The 19,970-nt window shown below is 38.7% G+C and overlaps 2 protein-coding genes and 1 long non-coding RNA gene across 3 annotated transcripts; 1 reads left to right on the top strand and 2 right to left on the bottom strand.

The window, feature by feature from the left end:
- The first annotated feature begins 413 nt into the window (after nt 1-413).
- On the top strand, nt 414-3,260 carry LOC112986837 (heat shock transcription factor, Y-linked-like). The gene is made up of 2 exons (XM_026106336.2): nt 414-980; nt 1,620-3,260. The coding sequence occupies exons 1-2, from the start codon at nt 414-416 to the stop codon at nt 2,394-2,396; spliced, it is 1,344 nt and encodes a 447-aa protein (XP_025962121.1). The 3' UTR covers nt 2,397-3,260.
- LOC112986840 (uncharacterized) lies at nt 457-6,269 on the bottom strand. Its single transcript, XR_003260122.2, has 3 exons — nt 5,258-6,269; nt 704-815; nt 457-588 (listed from the first exon to the last, which is right to left on the bottom strand). It is a non-coding gene; the product is annotated as an uncharacterized LOC112986840 (long non-coding RNA).
- A 3,834-nt stretch (nt 6,270-10,103) lies between these two features.
- On the bottom strand, nt 10,104-12,795 carry LOC112986831 (protein EOLA1-like). The gene is made up of 2 exons (XM_026106320.2): nt 12,185-12,795; nt 10,104-10,573 (listed from the first exon to the last, which is right to left on the bottom strand). The coding sequence occupies exons 1-2, from the start codon at nt 12,432-12,434 to the stop codon at nt 10,356-10,358; spliced, it is 468 nt and encodes a 155-aa protein (XP_025962105.2). The 5' UTR covers nt 12,435-12,795; the 3' UTR covers nt 10,104-10,355.
- Nucleotides 12,796-19,970: the final 7,175 nt, after the last annotated feature.

Genomic DNA, 19,970 nt, shown 5'->3' with positions numbered 1-19,970 from the left:
CATGAATAGAGACTGTACAGACACTTCTGCATTTGTGAATGGTACCCAACTGAAAAACTTTAGAACTACGTCACTCTAACACTGCAAACTTCCATATTCCTCATTGTGGACCAACTACTAGATGCAACTGGACACAGCACTCTCCTATCATTATATGTTATATTCAAATTAAGTTTTATTTAGTCTTTGACTATTGAGACAAAAAAATTCCTAGCTTTATAAATGAAAAGCAACAACTTTTATTCAGCAATTTTTGTTACTGCTTCATTTTGCTAGGAAACCCTGTTATTTTATGATGTCATGGCAAGACAACATGAGTATCATTATGATGTTGTAGAATTCTCTATTGAAGTTCACAGTAAGCTAGCATCATTTCATTTTATCTTGCTGTCTAGCAGGGTGAAGTAGTGCAGATGGCTACATCTGAAAAATTTAGTCAAAGCAAGAAAAAAGAATCTGAAATGGATCTCTCTTTAGCAGAAACATCCTGTGTTTCTGTTCGGGATAAACTAGTTGATTCTGTAATCTCAATTTCTTCTGTCACTCCACTACATGATAAAACAGCAGCTTGCGATTCTGCCTTGAGATCTGTAATAGAAGAAAATGCTTTTCAGGCTTTGAGTGATGAACCCTGGGCAAAAAGACCACGTCTTAATCTCTCTGAGGATAGCTCCGCCAAAGCCAATGATTTTTCATTCCTCACCTTTCCGAAGAAACTCTGGAAAATTGTTGAAAGTGATCAGTTCAAGTCAATTTGGTGGGATGATGATGGGAACTGCGTAGTGATTGATGAAGAGTTCTTCAAAAAGGAGGTGCTAGAAAGGAGAGGACCTCTGAGAATTTTTGAAACTGACTGCATGAAAAGTTTCATTCGTCAGCTTAACCTTTACGGATTTAGCAAAATGCGACAGGATTTTCAAAGATCTGCCTCACTTGCTGAATTTCTAGCAGAAGAAAAAGCAGCTTCTGCTTTTAGCAAGGTATGTCAATTTCTCTAAGCATGATATTCTAGTATGATATATTTCTTATTTACAAAAAAAAAAGTCCTTACAATTTAGAAGATGAGGATGTTAAAAAATGTTCTGATTTTAATTCATTTCTCAGGTATTTGCATGAATTTAAGGTAGTATTTCTGAGTAGTAAAAATGACGCTGAAAAAAAATCTGATTATTTCCAATTACTTTGAATACATGGAAGAAAGGTTTTCTTACCCTAATTATGATTTTTTTTGTTCTTGTTGCATTTATTGTTGTACCAGATCTAAAATGTCTTTCTTCTGGCTTTTGCTGAATCCTAAGAAGATATATACCAGCATCATACTACTACCTAAGTATTTGTTCTCCACTTCTGCTGAAAATTAGCGGCGTTTAGGTTTCTAAATCAGTTTTTATGCTTCGGAAAGCCCTATGCTCCAAAACAGCTAAAACCCGGGGTGGTAATTACTTAACAGAACTGTATCTAAAATTTTATTCAGCCTAAACTTTAAGTTTAAAATGCCCCTGATATCTCTGTTTAATATCAGTGTTTGTCTTTTGTGATTAAAATTCTTAGTTATCATATCTTTGTGTCTTTGAATCTTGAAATGGTGGCAATTAATTCTTCTCATTTGCCTTCTTTAGTTACAGTTCTATTATAACCCAAATTTTAAGAGAGGTTATCCCCACCTGCTAATAAGGTGTAAGCGAAGAGTTGGCATAAAAAATAAACCGCCAGTTGCATTGTCACTGAATCAAGATTTTAATGAAAGCCGCCTGAGAAGCAAGGGAAGAAGCCCTGATGTTCAGTCTGCATTAGGACCTACTTCTGCAGAGGAGAACAATTTGTTCACAGCAGCTCCAAAGGAGAATACACAGATATCTGCACCAAGGAGCTCCACAATTACCAAGGGACTTGCTAAAGCAACTACTCGAATCAAAAGGGGTTATACATCCCCCCACACAACCTCACTGAGCCTGTCAGACCCTGCTGTAGCAGAAGACAGGGATGAATTAAATCAGCTGGCCGCATTCCATTTACCACAGCACAGCAGCCACGCTCAAGTCGGCATACAGGATACTGATACCACTACAACTACATCTTCTACTTCACTATATCATGTTATACCTCCTGTACCAAACAGTCCTTTTAGACCTGTTATGGGACTTCCTGCCTTTCCATCCATGTATCCAGATTTATCAGCTATGCAAGCTCACTGGGCTAGTCTGCTTCCCTTTTGCAACCCATGGTTTTCAATGCCTATGATTGCAGCAGCCTCTGCTATTTCTATGTCAAGATCATCTCACCACCAAAGTCCAACATACCATCATTGCCCTAACTGCAACTGTACTTCAAATAGTGCACCTGCAGGCAAAGGGGCTGGACCCAAAACTACTGAATACACAGGATATCATAGATAAATAGCTATTTAAGTTGCATATGCCAAGGGAATAAATTCTAACATGCAATTAAACCATCTGAATAATAAATAAATATTCCCTAATTGTCTTGTCATATTTATACAATGGAATCTTAGGTTGAATTTATGTTTCAGCAGTCAAACAGATCTACAAGCAATTTAATGATTTTTCGTAACAATCAAGCATAGATTCTTAGCAGTAGAGAGTAAGACTAGGGTAAGCGATAGAGTTCTACAGAGCATGTGCCAGGGTATAAAGAGCTTGGAAGTACTGCAACTCTTGCAGTATAGCAGTGTCATAGAGCCAAGGCTCTACTGTGGAGGGGAGGGGAGAATCCATTATTCTGTTATTGAAGGAATAACCTCTGATAAACGCATTTACTAAGGCTTAGTTTAGAGACTAACGTTTAACTGAAGTATTTATACCAGATGCTACTTCATGATCCTCCTCCTCTTCACAGTACAGTGGATTTTTTTTTTTTTTTTTTTTTTTTTTTGTGTGTGTGTGATAGCAGACTTGTAACACATGCTGTGGAGGATCACTTTACAATGATTTATGTTAACTATCATAAGAAATAAGATTACAAGTTCATAAGTTCATGGTAAACATGCAGTGCTACACAGTCCAATCTGATCACAGAAAGATGTCCTAAATCAGGTCCTAAGATAATAGAACTATAAAATCAAGAGATCAAAACCAAAAGAGATTGGTGTCATTCATTTTCATTGATCAGAAGGTGTATGCTTGTTAAAAGAAAAAAAAGAAATGGAAAAGGATTTGGAAATTACCATATTGTATCAAATACCTTGAAAAAGACACTACTGTGCTAGCATCTTTGAAATAAAATTTCAAGTGTTAAAACTATTTCCTTCATTTTCATTGTAGCTACATGTGTAACATAACTACAGGTCAAACCTCTTGCCTAATGAAATCAACAGTAAAGCTACTGACTTCCGTAATGGGAATAGGTTCCAACCCATTTGAGAGAGCAATCAAATTACACTTTTTTTTTAAGTATTCTTAAAAGATAGACTTTTAGAACTAAGAGGCAAAACAGAATTTCATCTAGAAATAAGCAGCACTATGTTACTATTATTATGTTTCGTATTCAAGAGTTCAAGATCATTGTGTGAGTTCCATACAGTTCCATACTCTCCCATCTCTAGTGAGTTGTGCTTCATAATGGTTGTTCTAAAATACTAAATTTGAAAAAATTACTTTGAATTTTTTTTTTTTTTTTTTTTTTTTGGCCTATGTTGACTTTAGGACAACCTGGCTTCACCCTTGTATCTAGGTATTTCCAAGAAACACCTAATTAAGGTCAGTCGAGGACCACTTACTCAATCCTTTCTCAGACAAAAAATTTACTGGCCTCTAAGAGACTGTTGTTTGCATCAGGTGTGCCTTGCTGTACAGTAAAGAGCAATGCTTATCATTAATAGTACAATTTAATACTATAAAAGTCTCTAAACAAAGCCTAAAGTGTTTTGAAGAGCAGATAAAACTAGGATTAAATTTTGTGTCATGAACAGTGTGCCTGTATCTAGCTCTATGTTTTGTGTTTAGCTACACAGATGATTACTGCATGCAACTTCAACATTTACATTTTATATGAAATAAAATGACAACTACCATGCAATCAAGAAGTGTGAAATGCATCACAATTTTATAGGCAATTTAAAGATCAGAGGGTCAGTGCAGAATTGTTAAGTCTGCAGTTGAGCAGACCCAGTCACAGGACTGTGCTTCTACTGGGCCTGGAGAGCACTAACAACCTGACAGCCCTGATCAGCCTCACCTGGGGCCTCCACTGCCCCTGCCCTGACCAGCCTCACCTGGGGGCCTCCACCCACCCCTGACCAGCCTCACCTGGGGGCCTCCACCCACCCCTGACCAGGCCCAAGAGCTCATTTAAGCTCAGCTTGGGGTTACTAGTACCCCTAACCTGAGCTATACTGCAGTAGCGCTAAGCTCTAGCTTAACTATGCGTGTACTGATCCAGACTCTGACCCACAGACTGGCCACCTGGCTTGACCTTGGATCTGCCCCACTGCCATAGACTCCATCCTGACCCTTACCTACAGATTTGACTTCCCAGCTTCATCTTGAGTCAGCCTCATTGTGATAAGTTTGCTGCAGATCTGGGCTCTAGGCTGAACCTGGCTGTGATCCCCAGGCCAGGGGATGGCATTCCCTTGCTCAGGTACTGTGGGACAAGCTGGTGAGACCCTGGCCCTGCTGGCCATGTCACTGTATTTGGCTCCTGACTCCCCAACCCTAGGTGAGCAGCCAGCCCTCATGGCCCCCTTGTTAAATGGTATGTCTACTGAGAAATGATTTGCTTTGAATTATCTTATTCTTCAAATGCTCTGTCATACTGAAATAGATCCTGTTGAATGCCACTGAAAACAAAGTTCTCATTCAATACAGAACAGGACCAGCCAAAACAAGATATGGCAAAAAACCCAGGTGTTTGTACATGACAAATATAATTCAAGCTTCTTTGGGGGAAATTATTTCCACAAATACTTCACTATGGTCAAGTAAAAATCTTGCCTTTTTGCAGAAGGAGATGGCTGGCTTCTATGAAATAGTCTACAACTGAATGGATACAAAATTGCTATGTGTATCCACTAAATGGTAATAACTTTCAATCACTATTTTGGAATTTAATTTGCATGCATAAATGAGTCTGAGGACTCAATATATCATTAACATTCAGTCTTTTAACCTAAGAAGTATTTGTGTGTGTCTCTTGAGTATATTATTACATATACTTATATAAAAGTATCCTATATATACTTTTACTGATACATAAGAATATATTACTTTTTATACACAAAGTAATATAAAATGCTTACCTTTTAGGTATATAATTTAGCTTTCTCATTGTGATGCTCTATTTTTGAAAGGGGTCCTGTTACAAGGGTTTGCACGTTCACTATTGTGATGTTCTTAAATCCCTGTAAAAAAAAATTGCTACTCGGAGTTACAGATTTTTTAACTGTCTTAAAACATTACTGGAAGACTAATAGACAATGTGACACTAGGCAAAAAATAGGTAAGAAAAAAACCTTCTGCTAAGAAAAGAATATTTGAAATGTAAACAACTACAAATTTTGCCAATAAACATGACCGAAGATCTAGGAAAAACTGGCAACATATCACATTTAGTGATTTCTGTATAAAGTATGTGTTCCTAGCCATTAAAATAACTTTTTTTCCCTCCCACTTCACTCTTAAAAGGGACTACACTCGTAGATTACAGGCAGTATCTTGTGGAGTTGCACCAAAATACAGATGCGCATTCAGTGATGTGTTGATATGCATGTACTTTGATTGCTTTAGAGAAAATCTACTTTTTAGGTACGAAGTATAGTAAAATCTATCTTATTGAACTTGAATGCCTTAGGCTGAATTCAGCTAATCTTGTCTAGGAAGAAGCTGAGAACTTTGAACAGTTTTATGGGCTACTGGCTATCCCAGATATGTGCAACACATGCACAGGGAACGAAAGGCAGGAAAAGTGACTACCTACCTCCTTAATTATTTTGCACCCATTCCAAGAACACCAGCTCTAAGAGTGGTATAGACAGATCTACTTTTTTGTAAGCTACAAGGTTTCTGCCAGGAGACAGGTCTCAATTTCAAAGTCTCACCTAGATTATCCTAAGAACTTTCACAGCTCTCCAACTCCATTTTACCATCATTCTTTCAGTTAATTTCATAGATGCTACCAGGAGGATAGGTTGTGGTCACCCCATTCCTTTCTTTACCAGGACTTATTTTTTGGTTGTCATCTTGCTTGAGTTAACTCTGCTACTCATTCTGCTGCCATTCTGCGCTTTCCCGTGCTAGTGCAACCAATGGGTGGAAGTGTTTCTCATGTAATTCAGAGACAGAGCAGTGAAGTTGTTCTCTTCTTTCATTGTTTCCCCCTCCATGCCCCCCTCCCCCCCCCCCCCCCCCCCCCGAGAAGGCCAGGATTGTTTAGCTGTGATATCTGACCACAGATTTGAGAAGACTTGCATCTGCTTAAACTCTGAAAGGCTATATTTTTATTTTTCCATATAAAACCTAGAAAGACCATAATACACACACATTGGTAATGGTAACTCTCCTTGCTTGCCAGGATTTGCAGAAACCTGGTTGAATAGGTTCTTCAAGCTTTTTTATGGTAACAGTAGAATTTATTCATATGCAAGATAAGAAACAGATTGAGTCCTTTCCTTTTTATGTAAATGCAAACTAAACACAGAGCTATGCTGAGTAGATGTTATGGCAAATTTTGGCCTATAAAATAGAATGCTGAGAATGCAACTTGAAAAGGCTATTTTCCAAAAGCAGCACAGCTGCATAGTTGCATGAAGCTATTTTAGAATCAATATACTGTTTTCTTTTGTTACAGTTATTATCAAGTATTAGAAGCTGTTATTTAGTTGTTACTAGTCATGAAAAAAGGGAAAATAACAAGTTATACTGTGGCCTGAGAATCTGACAACAGTGGTATGAAAGCCATGGGTAAGCTCTTTGGATACTCTGGAATGTGCATCTGTGTAACAGAAGCAAACGGCAAACTGAATCACCATCATATTCCCTACAAAACAGCCAACAAAAGCTGTCAGCATCTCAAGAATTGAGAACAACCACTATCAAACTAAAAACTTACTCAGCTATCTTGACAGAAAAGGCTTGCAAGAACTGATAATAATGAACTTTGAAGTTCATGCAACTCTACTTCCTGTGCCACTTCAGAAAAAGTGGGTCAACAGCCAATTGCAGTATGTCTCAAGGCCTTCATGGAAAAGGGCTCATGGGAACAAAGTAAGATTGGCTACAGAGCCAAAAAGGATAAGATCTACCACTTTGATCCATACACATATGCTCACCTAAATCTGGACAGTAGGTATGGCACATGGTGCTTTGAATTACCACTGTCCTTTCCTTCTTAATCATATGGCAAGATTTGGTCCTATAACTGGGCATCCTATATATGAATCTACACATCTGGATTTAGCAGCAATGAATATTTACTAGCTTGCTGTACCAGAATTTTCCTATCTTTGGTTTCCTGTGCTCACATTGTCATTATTTTCTGGTAATTTGCTTTATTACCATTAGATAAACTCTCATTTTTACCATGAGATTTTTTCCTGCCTTAAAGTGGAACTATCAAATTCAAAGTAAGAATTTTAATCAAAGCAAATAAAATTAAGGTATAGGGATAAGGTACAGGTATAAAATCCTTTTACTGCAGACTTCCAATTTACTATAGGAAAAAATAAATTCACGGGAAGAAAATTTTCAATTGTTTCTTCTCATTCTTTTGTCTCCCACCCTACCATCCCAACACCTGAGTCTAACTCACATTTTCAAAAAGTACTTAAGAAAAGCATGTGCTATCTTTATCTTGCACAGATTTATTGGTGAAATGCATTACCTTGAAAAGGCACACAAATTACTACTTTAGATACTTTTTATGTCAGCAAATGAACATTTGAGTATTCTGAATGGCAGCAGAGTATGCTTGCTTTTTTGTGAACTGTAATGTCATTTTCCTGAACCAAACATTATGCCATCATTTTCAAAGGTTCCTTAGAGGAACATCTAGTCAAATACTCAGTAGCTAATAAAAGAGCTCTCCCTTTGTCAAAACCTAGCCATCCTTTATTATTATTATATTTTTATTTCAAGTACAAAAGGAGTGCTGGGAATCTGAGTTAAGCAGCAACTTTTTCATTGGTATGACTCTATTAGGTCTGTCTTATTTTTGTCAAGGACATTTCCCCACATGTAGCTTAAGCATGATTATTTTGATTATATCAAAAGCTGATATAAGGTAGTATGATGTATTATTTGATGCAACAACTCTGGGGTCTACTTCCAGTTGCCATGGATGTGCTAACAAGTCACCATCCTTAAAACAAGTCACCACTTAAAATGGGGATACTAGTCATTGCTTCACACTAATACCACAGAGCGTAACAGTGTTTATAAAGTCACTTTGAGATTCTCTGAGAAGCTGAACAGTACCACTCCATAATCTAAGACTGAAATTAAATAGACTGCATTTGAGATTCTCTGAGAAGCTGAACAGTACCACTCCATAATCTAAGACTGAAATTAAATAGACTGCAAAGTTGTTCTCATGAAAGATTTCGTCATTAATCATATAGGAAAAGGTATACTACTATAACAAAAGATAATCATACCTCATATTTGAAGTTGTAGGAAGAAACTGTAACTTTTTACTGCTGAATACAGAGATGTGCTGCCAACTTCTTTCAATGCCACAGGTGAAGTACTACTTTCTAGAAGCTCAAGTGCCAGTCTTTATCATAAAAGCTGCTGACTGAGAAGAGGTCATTAGCATTAGCCTTAATGGCCTAATTTTGTAATGCTTTCTAATGAAATACAGGACCTTTGTTTTACCAGTTCAGATTTAAAAACAGTTTTAAAGTGTTTTTTTCTATTATAAACCTACATTTAAAATTACCCATGTGGAGCAGAATCTTGCCAAACCTAGTACTACATAACACCACTGTTATCATAGCTTATGCTGGAGTTGATCCTACAAAATCAGTTGTTTTCCTATATTTTAGGAAAATGAAGAAAAATACTAAAATCTCTTTACTATATGGCAAAAAGCTTAAAAGCAGCACTTTCACATGTCACAACTGACATGTACAAGTAAGTTACCTGCAACCTAAGCTAATAAAAGAAATTGATTTGAAATTCTATGATAACTAAATGAACAAGGTAAGAAATGTAAAACTGAGGTGATTTGGAAAATAAGAAAAGAGGCTGGTTTTGGTATGGTTGATTGCAACAATTTTGGCTACAAGAGATTTTATTGATATCTTAAATGCAAGAACTTTTTTTTTCAACTAACCACTCCATTTGTTGCATGGGTTTCTCAGGGGGTACTTTGGGGAAAGAAGAATAAGACTCGTTTTACTTTATATAACTTGAACATGGAAACCCTGGTTACAGCTACTACTGGATCAAAGATATCTGCAATGAGAACTGCTCGGGAACAGAACAGAAATTTGAACTTAGGTATTCTGGCACTTTAACTATCAGGCCACTGAATGTAAAGAAACACTCCAGAGAGTCAAAATGAATCTTCATTGTAATACAGTAGGTGAAATTTGAAAACTTCTAAAACTGCCATAATTAATCGCTTTTCTTCATGATTCTTCACACTTTAATATTTAAAAAATGAATATTTATCATCTTAAGGGAAAAAATGTTGTTTTATTTTGTATAAGCACCTTCTTTCTGACAAAAGCCTTTCCACAGAGGCTTACTGTCAATTCCTAGTGCCATATACTGCAGGCTGCTCCCTCCCATCATATGCACATGCACTGTACCTAATCTGTGCATGAGAAAATCTGGTCTTTTGTGAAATTTTTACATTTACAGCAGATTCATGACAGCCTATGCACAAACCCCCATCACAAATTTCTGCCTTGATCTGAGAAGCCACCAGGACTAGCTTTATCTCAAATGTCTTCCTTCTCTCTGATGCCACAAATGTAGGGTAGTAAGGACTGTGAGACAGATAACATATTAATGGTGAAAGCTTGCTCTCAAATATCACTTGTTTTTTTCCAAGGATCCTATAACTTTCTTGTATAATCACATGTGCATCATGCAACATGCCTCTATTCAGTCACATTTTAAATTGCCATAAAACACATCAACCACGTATTAAAGTCACATTTATTTACAGTTGTCTATACATGAAAAATTACTAAATCATAACTACTTTCCAGTAATGGTCATAAGAATGAGATCTTCATTATTTTGTCTCAAAACAGCAGTTTTATAAATACATTTACTATTTCAGACAATTACCTTTGGAGGGCAATCCTAAATAATTCACTTGCATTCAAGATTTTGAGTGGTGAATCACAAGTTTTATTTAGAAAGGAAAAATATAGCATGAGGCAACTCCTACGATTCTGGAGGGATCAGTTCTTCAGGGATCTCTATCTGCCATACACCTCTGCTTCCTCTGGCAGGAACTGGTTCCAGCAGCCAGCGTGCATTTGAAAGAACAGTCAAGTATTTCTGTTCTAGATTACTGAGGACAGCTTTGTTTTCCAGCTCCAAAACCTTTTCAGGAGGTAAGTTTTCAGGATACATGGATGTTTCTCCAATGTCAATTAATCCTGTATTATAAAATGAAAAAATCTGGTTGGTTGGTTGACATTCTAGACATTTTCTTCCAAAAGCAAACCTCCCAAACTATGTACAAACCATCTAATTTATATTACCAGAAGAACATAGTATCAAATATGCACACCTCAAACAAGTGTCAATTGCTACTATATGACTGAAGTTAGGTGAAGAACAGTTGAAGCATGCAGTTATAAGATTCCAAATTCAGTGAGACACAGTTCTGTCAAAGTAGTCTGCATCTTTGAGGGCTGCTACTGAAAACTCCTAAGCTACAGCTGGCCTTGAAACAGCTAACAGCTCCTTTAAAACTAAAACTGCTCATATCAAGACACCATTTTATTACATTTTAAGATCTTTAAACTATATGGATATACCTGCTCTCTGGATCCCTTTCCACTTTTGTAAAATGTAGTTTATTGAATGTCACAAGAGAGAATTTCTATATTGTTTAATGTTAATAAAGACCAAGTAGCTTTTATAGCTACTCCAGTTTAACATGCAATTTATGCCAAGGCTACAAATCTTGGTATTAATATTACTTAGTACCTAACAATTTTCAGTACTATAGAACTGGAACAATTTTCTGGTATATGTGATAATTTCTTTTGCAGGAATAGCAAAAAATACTCAAATGAGAATGCAAGATAGATGGTATGACAAGCAAACTGACACTCAAGAAAAAAAGTATAAGTTTTGTAAGTTTTATACAGCATAGCTGCATACATTATATTTCAGCACAACACAGGCAAAGAAACACCACTATCCTAACAGTGTTACAGCAGTAATAAGTGAGCATTTGTGGCACCTGTAGCACTTGTAGAACTGAAATGGGACTTATTTATACGATACTCTAATATATTAGACATGTAAAGCAATACAATATGACAATTTCACTTAACTACATGAGTACCGTAAAATGATTTCAGCAAGAGTTCATAATCTCAAAAAGCAAAAATGTGGAATTGGCATATTTAATAGGATGAAACTATCCAACCTACTTTATACTATCTTACTGTATGACAAGGTGGCACAAATCAACTTTATTTCCTGTACAGACTTCAGAGTTGTAGCACCTAAAACTTTTAGCAGAGGTCAGAGTGTGTTTTAAAAAGAACAAGGGCCCTCATACAGTATTTTGGGGGTCAGTACTCCTGTTTCTCCCTTTAAGCAGGTTCCACAGCCCAAAGTTAACAGTTAAGTGGCCCAGCTATGCTCTCCTCCATCAGCTTTCCTCTCCTGGTGAGGACCCTGAGAAGGTTCTAGGGTTCAAAGATAATTTTAAGAACCCAAAGCAGTTCTGGGTACCGCGAGGCCTGACTGAAATTCCTTATCCTAAAGGTCAGAGGCACTTCACAGCATGCATTTCAACACATTAAAAGAAAGAACACATTTTATTTGGAAGTGCCTTCAAGGACCTCAGCTTGGGTGACACACAGCCACCCGAGCAGCCCCCCCGCACAGCTCGGACGCTGCGGCCTCAGAGCAAGCGTCAAACAGCGCCACAATCAGCGTGACTGTGTAAAGCGGGCACGCGTCTGTCTGTAGACAGCACGTCACTAGACGAAAAGCCAGTTTGGAAAACACAATCCCGGGTCGCTTACCTGCAACAACTCCTCTGCCAAATTTTTCCCCTTCATCCAGCAAATCCTGGAGCTGTTCCGGGGTCATGCCTAGCCTGTGGAGCACGGCTCGCCAGTCCTCGCCCTCCCAGTCCTGCAGGGCGATGTGGACGGCGACGGTGCGGCCCTCGTAGGCCGCGAGCAAGGGGCGCCAGCGAGTCTCCACGGTTTTGACCCTGTTCAAAACTAACCCCGCGTAGGGCTGCCGGAAGGAAAGGCAGCCAAATTTCATCCTTTTCCTTACGTCAGGACCTGTCTAGGTCACGTAAACAGAGAATACGCCGGTGCCAGCCTTTAAAGCGCGCCTGCGACCCCGCCGAGCTCCTACGCGCGTCCGAGTGAGCGCCCGGCTGCGGCGGCCCGCGCGGCGCCCATCTCCCCTCCGATCCCCCTTCTCTCGCAAAGGCGACCTCCGCCACGCGGCGGCCCGCGGCCCGCGCCACCACAACGCCGCGGCCACCCCCCGCCCCCGGGCGCTCCCCGCGCGGCGCAGGCCGCGCTCCGCCGCCGCAGCGGGCACGGGGCGGCCCAGGCCTCCTACCGGCGGGCGGGTGGGGAGGCGGCCTCGCTGCTCGTGGGCGGCGCGGGGCGGTGGCTCCCGCTCGGAGCCCGCCCGCCGCAGGCGGCTCTAGCCAGGCCCGGGGCGAGGGGTGGTTGCGCGTGTGGGCGCCCGCGGAGGCCGCGTTACAGCTGCTTGCTGCGCTCTCCCTCACGGAAGGGGCCCTTTCCGCACGGGCGGCGCCTCTCCGGGAGGGAAGGGAGGGGGCAGGTTGTTCTTGGGGGTGCTGGGGTAAACGCGAGGGGTGACCGCGGGCTGGCCCTTCCCGGCAGTTCAGTAACGCGCTTCAGCGGGCGCCGGCAGCCAGGGCCCTCGGAGGCTAAAATGGCGGCAGGAAACCACCTCACTTTCCCGCTCCCAGCGCTGCTGGAAGGCGGCCTGCCCGCTCCAGGCCGCACCGCGGGAGCCTGGCTTGCACCCGGGCTCCTCTCGGAAAGGTAACCAGAAACCCCGGCACCATGCGAGTAGGCCGTGAGGTAGAGCTTCTGGGCCTGCGGGGAGACCAGAGCCTTAAAGCAGAAAGCGAGGAGGCCGAGCTGCCGGGGCTTGGGGAGAGAGCGGCGACTGAGTGAGAAGGAGGAAGGCAGAAATTGGAAAAAGAGAAGGAGCCGGAGGGAAAAACACTATGGAAATGGACAAAGAAAATAGTGACAAAACACACAGCTTGTGGGTTCAGTCTATCGTTATTTTATTTTTCTCTTTCATGTTATTTTCCTGGCATATATCCCAAAGCTACGTCAATAGGATGAGATAATCTGTGAGATCTGAAAATGAGCTTCAAGTAAAGTAATTAAAATACTGCTTTACTAAAATACTGAATTTGGGCATCATGCTGCATGTCTAAATAGATAGGCTAAATGAAAGGCATTTGGCACATCAGTAATTATAAAAATTCAGTGGTCGCTTCCCTTCCCTCCCCTCCCTGCTTTCTTGGGCCGGTAGCTCATCTTTGTCACCCTCCCGGAACATGCTGCGTCAGCCCAGCTTGTTTAGGAGACTCTCATTGTTTACTATTGCCATTTATAAAGTATTACTTTAGCGTTCCTAATGCAAATATTTTGAACAGCACAGTTGTTGTTTGGCAAAGGTGCTTAGAGGTGTTATCTTTGCTAGTTTTGTTGTGGTCCCTGGTAGGCTCTCCCTTCGAATAGGTAGCAGTAATACGTGAAGGCCTACTGAACACCATAAAAACCAGTGACCTTACAATAAAAGATAGTTTGTGAAAGAAGGAGATTAAAATAGATGTGTGGCCCCATTGTATTTGTTCAGTTTAAGTGGTATAGCCAACATATATTTTACATCAGTGTACATATCTATTTATATTTTAACAGAGTTCGTTTCCAAAACAAATGGAAAAATAAAGTGACTTTCCTGAGGCAGCTTGTTTACTCACGCTGTGCGAAGGGTAGTAAACGTGTGAAGTTTATAATTTTGGGGAGATTTTCCTTGCATGTAGCATCTTTGAAAAAGAAAAAAGGGAGGGGGAAAGAATATTCACAAGAAGGAATGATTTTTGCAGTAGAAGTAATCAAATCCTGATTTCAGTGGCTTAGAATTTTTCCTGTTAAACCTTATTTTAAAACGTGAGAAATTTCAAAATAATTTTAAAAATCTCAGGAACTCAGAGTGGAAAGAGAGTTGTGATCTGCTAGAGCTCCGTAGAGAGAGAGAGGTGGGTTGTTCCTGTAGTTCTCTGAAGAACCTGTCTTCCAGAAAGGCAGAGGAGCTTCACACAGCAAAAGGTAAGATCAAATTATTTCTTCTCCAGATGTATGCCCTCATGAATAATAGGTATTTACAGGTAAAACTTTACCAAGGACCTTAGTAGGGTGTAACAGCACTGGACAGCAGAGTTCAGTGATTCTTTTCTAATTGTAAGTCCTTCAGGTAGTTCTTGTGATAGCTGCTTTTGCTGTATGCTTCAAATGTAGTGAATGTTTTGTATTCTAAATTACATATTTTATAGCTGGTAAGAGTTTAACTGCTGAGACTTTGCTTTCCTTATTGCCATTTTCAGAAATTCCTACTGTTTTCATTATCTTTTTTTTTTCCCTGCATGGTTTTAATATGTTCAAAATGTTCTAGATGGAGTCATTCTAATCCTTTATACAGTGCCATAATGACAAGAGAAAATAATAGATGACATAAACGTAAGGTCATTGTAATTTTTAAAGGGTTATTATTTTAAATGCCTTTAGCTTTAAGCTATTTCAGTCTTATTAGATGTGCATGGTTAGTTGAAGAACCTGTTGAATCTGTTTAGAGTTGCAAGTATTTAATGAGTTTTCTTGCTTTTTCTGGTATTTGCTTTTTGTATTTTTCCACTGCAAAATTACTGCATATGTGAGAGTTGCTTATTTGAGGAGAGTACAGGCCATTTTTTTTCTCTAAGTGTCAAATTTGGCTTATAATTTATATAATGTATTATAACGTATTTATAACGTATAACTTAGGCCAGGATTTGTATCGTGTTCAATCACAGAAATAAAATATATTTTGCTTAAGAGAAAATCTCCAAGGTGCTTAAACTCAAGTCTAACAGTTCTAAATAAAACGTAAATAACAAGAGACCTGTGTACTACAAAAGGTGAACAAATATTACATTGAAATTGTCATGTCAGAAAACTAGCATATTCAGTTTGTAGAAACCTTGTCCAATACATGATGATTCACTGGAAGACTGAAAAGCGATTTGCAGCAGCACCTGAAAAAGGCCTCAGATAGTCAATATTTGTATGTCTTTGATCTTACAGGTGATGAATAGTAAACTGACTTTAAGTTTCCTCAGGATGTAAGATCATGATTTGACGTGTACAGTGGTGAATATGAAAAAGAAAATTCTTTCAGATCTTAGCATATGATCAACTTATGCTTAAGATCTTAGATCCATGTAATTGTTTTGGCCACTGTGGCTTTGACATGCTAACACCAATTTCAAATTATATCATCTTGGCACAGTATCAGAGACAATAATCTCAACAACAGAAAATTCTACAAGTTTGCTGTACGATTCTGTAAAGTACACTTCATTTCAGTATCTCTAAATGTGCTTTCCTTAGAGTATCCCTTATTTTAATTTTATGGTAGAATAAAAATTGTGCAATTTCCATTATGGAATGTGTTATTGCTTTCTGTGCGGCTAAAACAATGCCTAGTACATCATTTATAAGGACTCAGGTCTGATCTCATCTAGATAGGCAAGCATTGCTGTGTTTCCTGTCAAATCTACTTAGTAGCTGATTTTACATGATTCAGCACACAGCAATATGTCCTGGAATATCTTGGGTCAAAATCAGGTCAAGATACATAGTGCTCAGTTACAGTATAATCTTCATTTCAGAAGTGGGTAAAGATATGCCAAGGTATGTTCTAGGACTCTGGAGGTCAAAACTGAATTTTCAGCTGTTAATAAACCATGAAATACAAATAAATGTATTGAAAGGCAAATGTTCACTATTTAATTATGAGCATTCACCAGAAGCTATGACATATTGACATATGAACATTCATAGCTGTTTGCTGCCTCTTAAAACACCAAACATCTGTGAAGTGTGAGGCTGTGTTTCAATATTCGTTTGGCAGTGATACCATCTTGAGGAGTTCTACTAACCTTCTCCATTTTCCCTGCTTTCCCTTTGTTTTACTCTGTCTCTCGATCTCACTGCCATTTGCTGCTAGCTGAAAGTGTATATGAAAGTATGGCAAGAGGGTTCCCATACTTTAAAAGTTATTTTATTTTTTACCCTCCAGGGTTATTTTTAACATTGATCAATTCACTGATGCTGTTCACAACATAATCCCTAAACATCTGGTGAAAATGTTTCCATGTGTGGAGCGAAGATGAGTGCAGGAATCTCTTAATGTAGCTTTAAAAAGTAGAGTGCAAGCATTAGCTTTTTGCATTTGCTTGCAGTCAAATATACTGCCTTTTGTAGTAGAGTGTAGTAGTGACATTTAGACTTGCAAAAGTTTTAGTGTTAATTTACCAGGGTTTTTTTTCTGATTTAATAACTCCTTGTCTATATCACAATTGCTGTAAAGAAAAAATTTCACTGGAAAACTTTCTCCTTTATTATCAGTATTAATGTGGGTAGTGTCATGTGAAAATGAAGTGTGCTATAGTGATATAATAAAGCCTTACTTTCCTGGTTTAGAATTAGCTCTGTAAATCAAATCCAAAGGCATTATCAAAAAGAGGTCTTCTGTCCAGAGGAAATACATTTATTGGTCAAAGAATGCAAGGAAGCTTTCTGGCATATTGACAGAAATGAAAAACAAATTTAATGTGCTTTGAATGTGCTAGGTGCTCCTTTTCTGTTTGCTTTTGTCTGCTGTTCAAGCAGCTGAGTGCCTTTAACTTCAAACTCTTGAATACAGACAGAATAAATGTCTTCAGAAAATACTTGCATGCACATCTGTTTAACAGGTGCTTTGCAGGTGCGGAAGCATGTAGGCTGGGCAAAGGTGAATTCTGAGACAGAAGTGTAAGAAGGATCCTTTTTTGGGAGTCAGGTGAATTAACACTTAAAACAGCTTCTGCTCATATAGTAGCAGCCTCGGTGCTATTCCACACGCTGTTCACCTCCTGTGCCTATGAGACACATTCACTTTTCTGGAGTATATACATAGGAATTTTTGGCAAAGAGACATATTTTAGACACATTCCTACTGTGGGCACACCTTCAGTTGTACACATTGCTTGTATAGTTCTGCAGTGTGTGCAGTGGGAGAAAGCCAACAATTCATGTGTCACATCTAGACCTCAGTACATGCAGTGCAGCAACAGGAAGATCTGGAGATCTTATTTTCTTTGGCAGTTAAACCCTTGAACTTCTGTTACAGCCAAGGGTTTTTCAGACATTTCATTGCAAATACTGGGGTCTGTGACAGGATCATCATTTATCTCAGGAAAAAAAAATGGAAATGTCTAATAGCTAGGTGAATGTGTGTTTCTTTTGGTGATACTCGTATGCATTCCAGTCTCTGACTTTATGGCAACCTTAGTACTAAAAAATTGCCACAAGTCCCTGGTTTTCTTACCTGACTGAGACAAGGAGACAAACAGACTGTTACTGCTCTCCAGAATACTACATTCTGATTAAAAAAGTTGTCCAAACACTATTATTTGGCCTCTTATGTCCGGTGGGAGTCCAAGATACCTTATAGGCAAATGTCTTTACTTTCTGCAGTTATGCATATTTTTGTATGTTATTTAAAGTATCTAAATCTGTATATGAGGCACCACTTTGTGCACTTTTTTGAATGGAAGGTTCTTCTCGGTAGTGTCCAGTAGACGCCCTCTCCCCAGCATATGAAATGTTGTGCCTTGGCCCTTTTACATCAGTTCTTGCTGCTGAATTTTTCATGTGTGAATTTGGAGTCTGTTGTGTGAGCACGAGACCTGACAGGTCTGCTAATGAGTGTTAACTACTTAGTGATTTGTTCCTAAACTTTTAGATTGCTAATGTTCAGAGATTGTCTTGGTCCTTCTGCTCCTCTGAAGGTTAAAAGAAGGTTGTAAATATAGGCTGAGCACCAAGCTAGCTGATTTAGAAACATCTTGTGTAGCTCTCAGTAGCAATCTTTTTTTGGTTGAGATACATGGCTTCATGCTGAGGTAATCTGCAGGGGAAGGAGAGCTCATTACTATGAACTCTCCTTCCCCTGCTGATTATTATGTCCTGTTCCACAGGCAACTCTGAATGCAGTGTGCAGCTGCATAAAACATTTTTAAAGATAAGACTGATCAGCACCCTTGTGTGGCCATGGATCCACAACCAAGGTTCATGCCCTCTAAAATATTGATTTTTTTTTTTTTTAAACTGTATTTGCACTCCTGCTATGAAGGAGTCCATGCAGCTTCATAATTATTTCACTTCATCTCTTTTCAAATGCAAGATGTTACAGAAAGTTTTGAAAGATCGTTTAGAGCTATTTCTAATAGCTGGAAAGTTTGCAGTACTGGTAGTAGCTATAATGGATTCCTGTGTTTCCTTAGTAACATGTACCTTATATAAGAGTTACTATGTCTAGGAATTCCTCATCAATTTGTGCTATGTTTGGATAAGTACCTTTTGATTCTGTCTCATCTGAAAGCACTTAAAGAAAGAGGAGAAAACGAATTGGCTCAGTGTTTTGAATTAATCGCAGAAGATATTCCTGGCAGGAACTACAGGGAAAAGAATTTATGTGGCAGAAATAAATGCATTTTCAAACTGGTCCTGTATGTTCTTCTGGAATCAAAACATTACTTTTTGATTATTGATAAAATACCCTGATAAAAATGGAAAATGCAGAAGTTTCCTTTTCTGAATTCAGTGGATATTTGCAAACACTATCTTCACTGAGAAAGGTGCCCCCATCTCAAGGGTCAGTCTAGTTCTGCTTCATCTTGTTTCCTTTTCTAGATTATCTAGTCAACATAAGTTGTATTAAAGAAGACAGCAAGAAATGGGCAATTATACGGAAGGACTCTATTAAGCAACTCAGGAAAAAATGTTTCTTCTAACTGATACAGGTTGCTTTTTCTACTCTTAACGTCTAAAATATTTGAGATAAAATGGAAACTTATAACACAGATATCCACATAGATATCTATATGTTGTCTGTATAGAGTTGGTATGCGTGTTTATTATCATGATGTTTGGAAAAACTTATAAAGGCTAAATCTATAGCTGTACAATTTTTAAAACTGTTTGTAGCATTCTGTGTAAGATCTTAAAATAGTTCACTTCTGTCTTGCTCTTTCTAATAGTTGTGTGTGCGCGTGTGTTACTTTAATGAGTTTTGTGGGTTTTGCTGCACTCATAACCATTGTATCTGCGTGTCTAATCTTTTATGATTGTTATGTATATGTTTTTTCTTATATTGAGATTTTAGGTCATATTTTAAAATACATCATCTCAGTTTCTCTGTTTTCTTTTGTTTTCAGGGATGTCTCATATATACTGGGCCTAAATGCCCTCTTCATTGTCAGGAGTCTTGGTTTCCACTTCCCTGTTGTCCCCATTAGTAAATACAGGGTGTTTTCATGAGCAGTATATGTGCATTTGTAATAACATCAAGTGTTTTACCTTTTCTTAGGCATGCTTTGAAAGATAAAGCTGCATTTTATCAGTTATCTTCACAGCGTTAATCTAAATGTATGCTGGAGTACTCCATGTTTTATTTTAATCATTAATCAAGATGTCAAATGAACTTCATTTTTAA

The sequence above is a fragment of the Dromaius novaehollandiae genome, chromosome 11, assembly GCF_036370855.1.
Source record: "Dromaius novaehollandiae isolate bDroNov1 chromosome 11, bDroNov1.hap1, whole genome shotgun sequence".
NCBI classification, from domain to species: domain Eukaryota; kingdom Metazoa; phylum Chordata; class Aves; order Casuariiformes; family Dromaiidae; genus Dromaius; species Dromaius novaehollandiae.
Note: the sequence above shows the minus strand (reverse complement) of the source record. Positions and strands in the feature narration are given on the sequence as shown.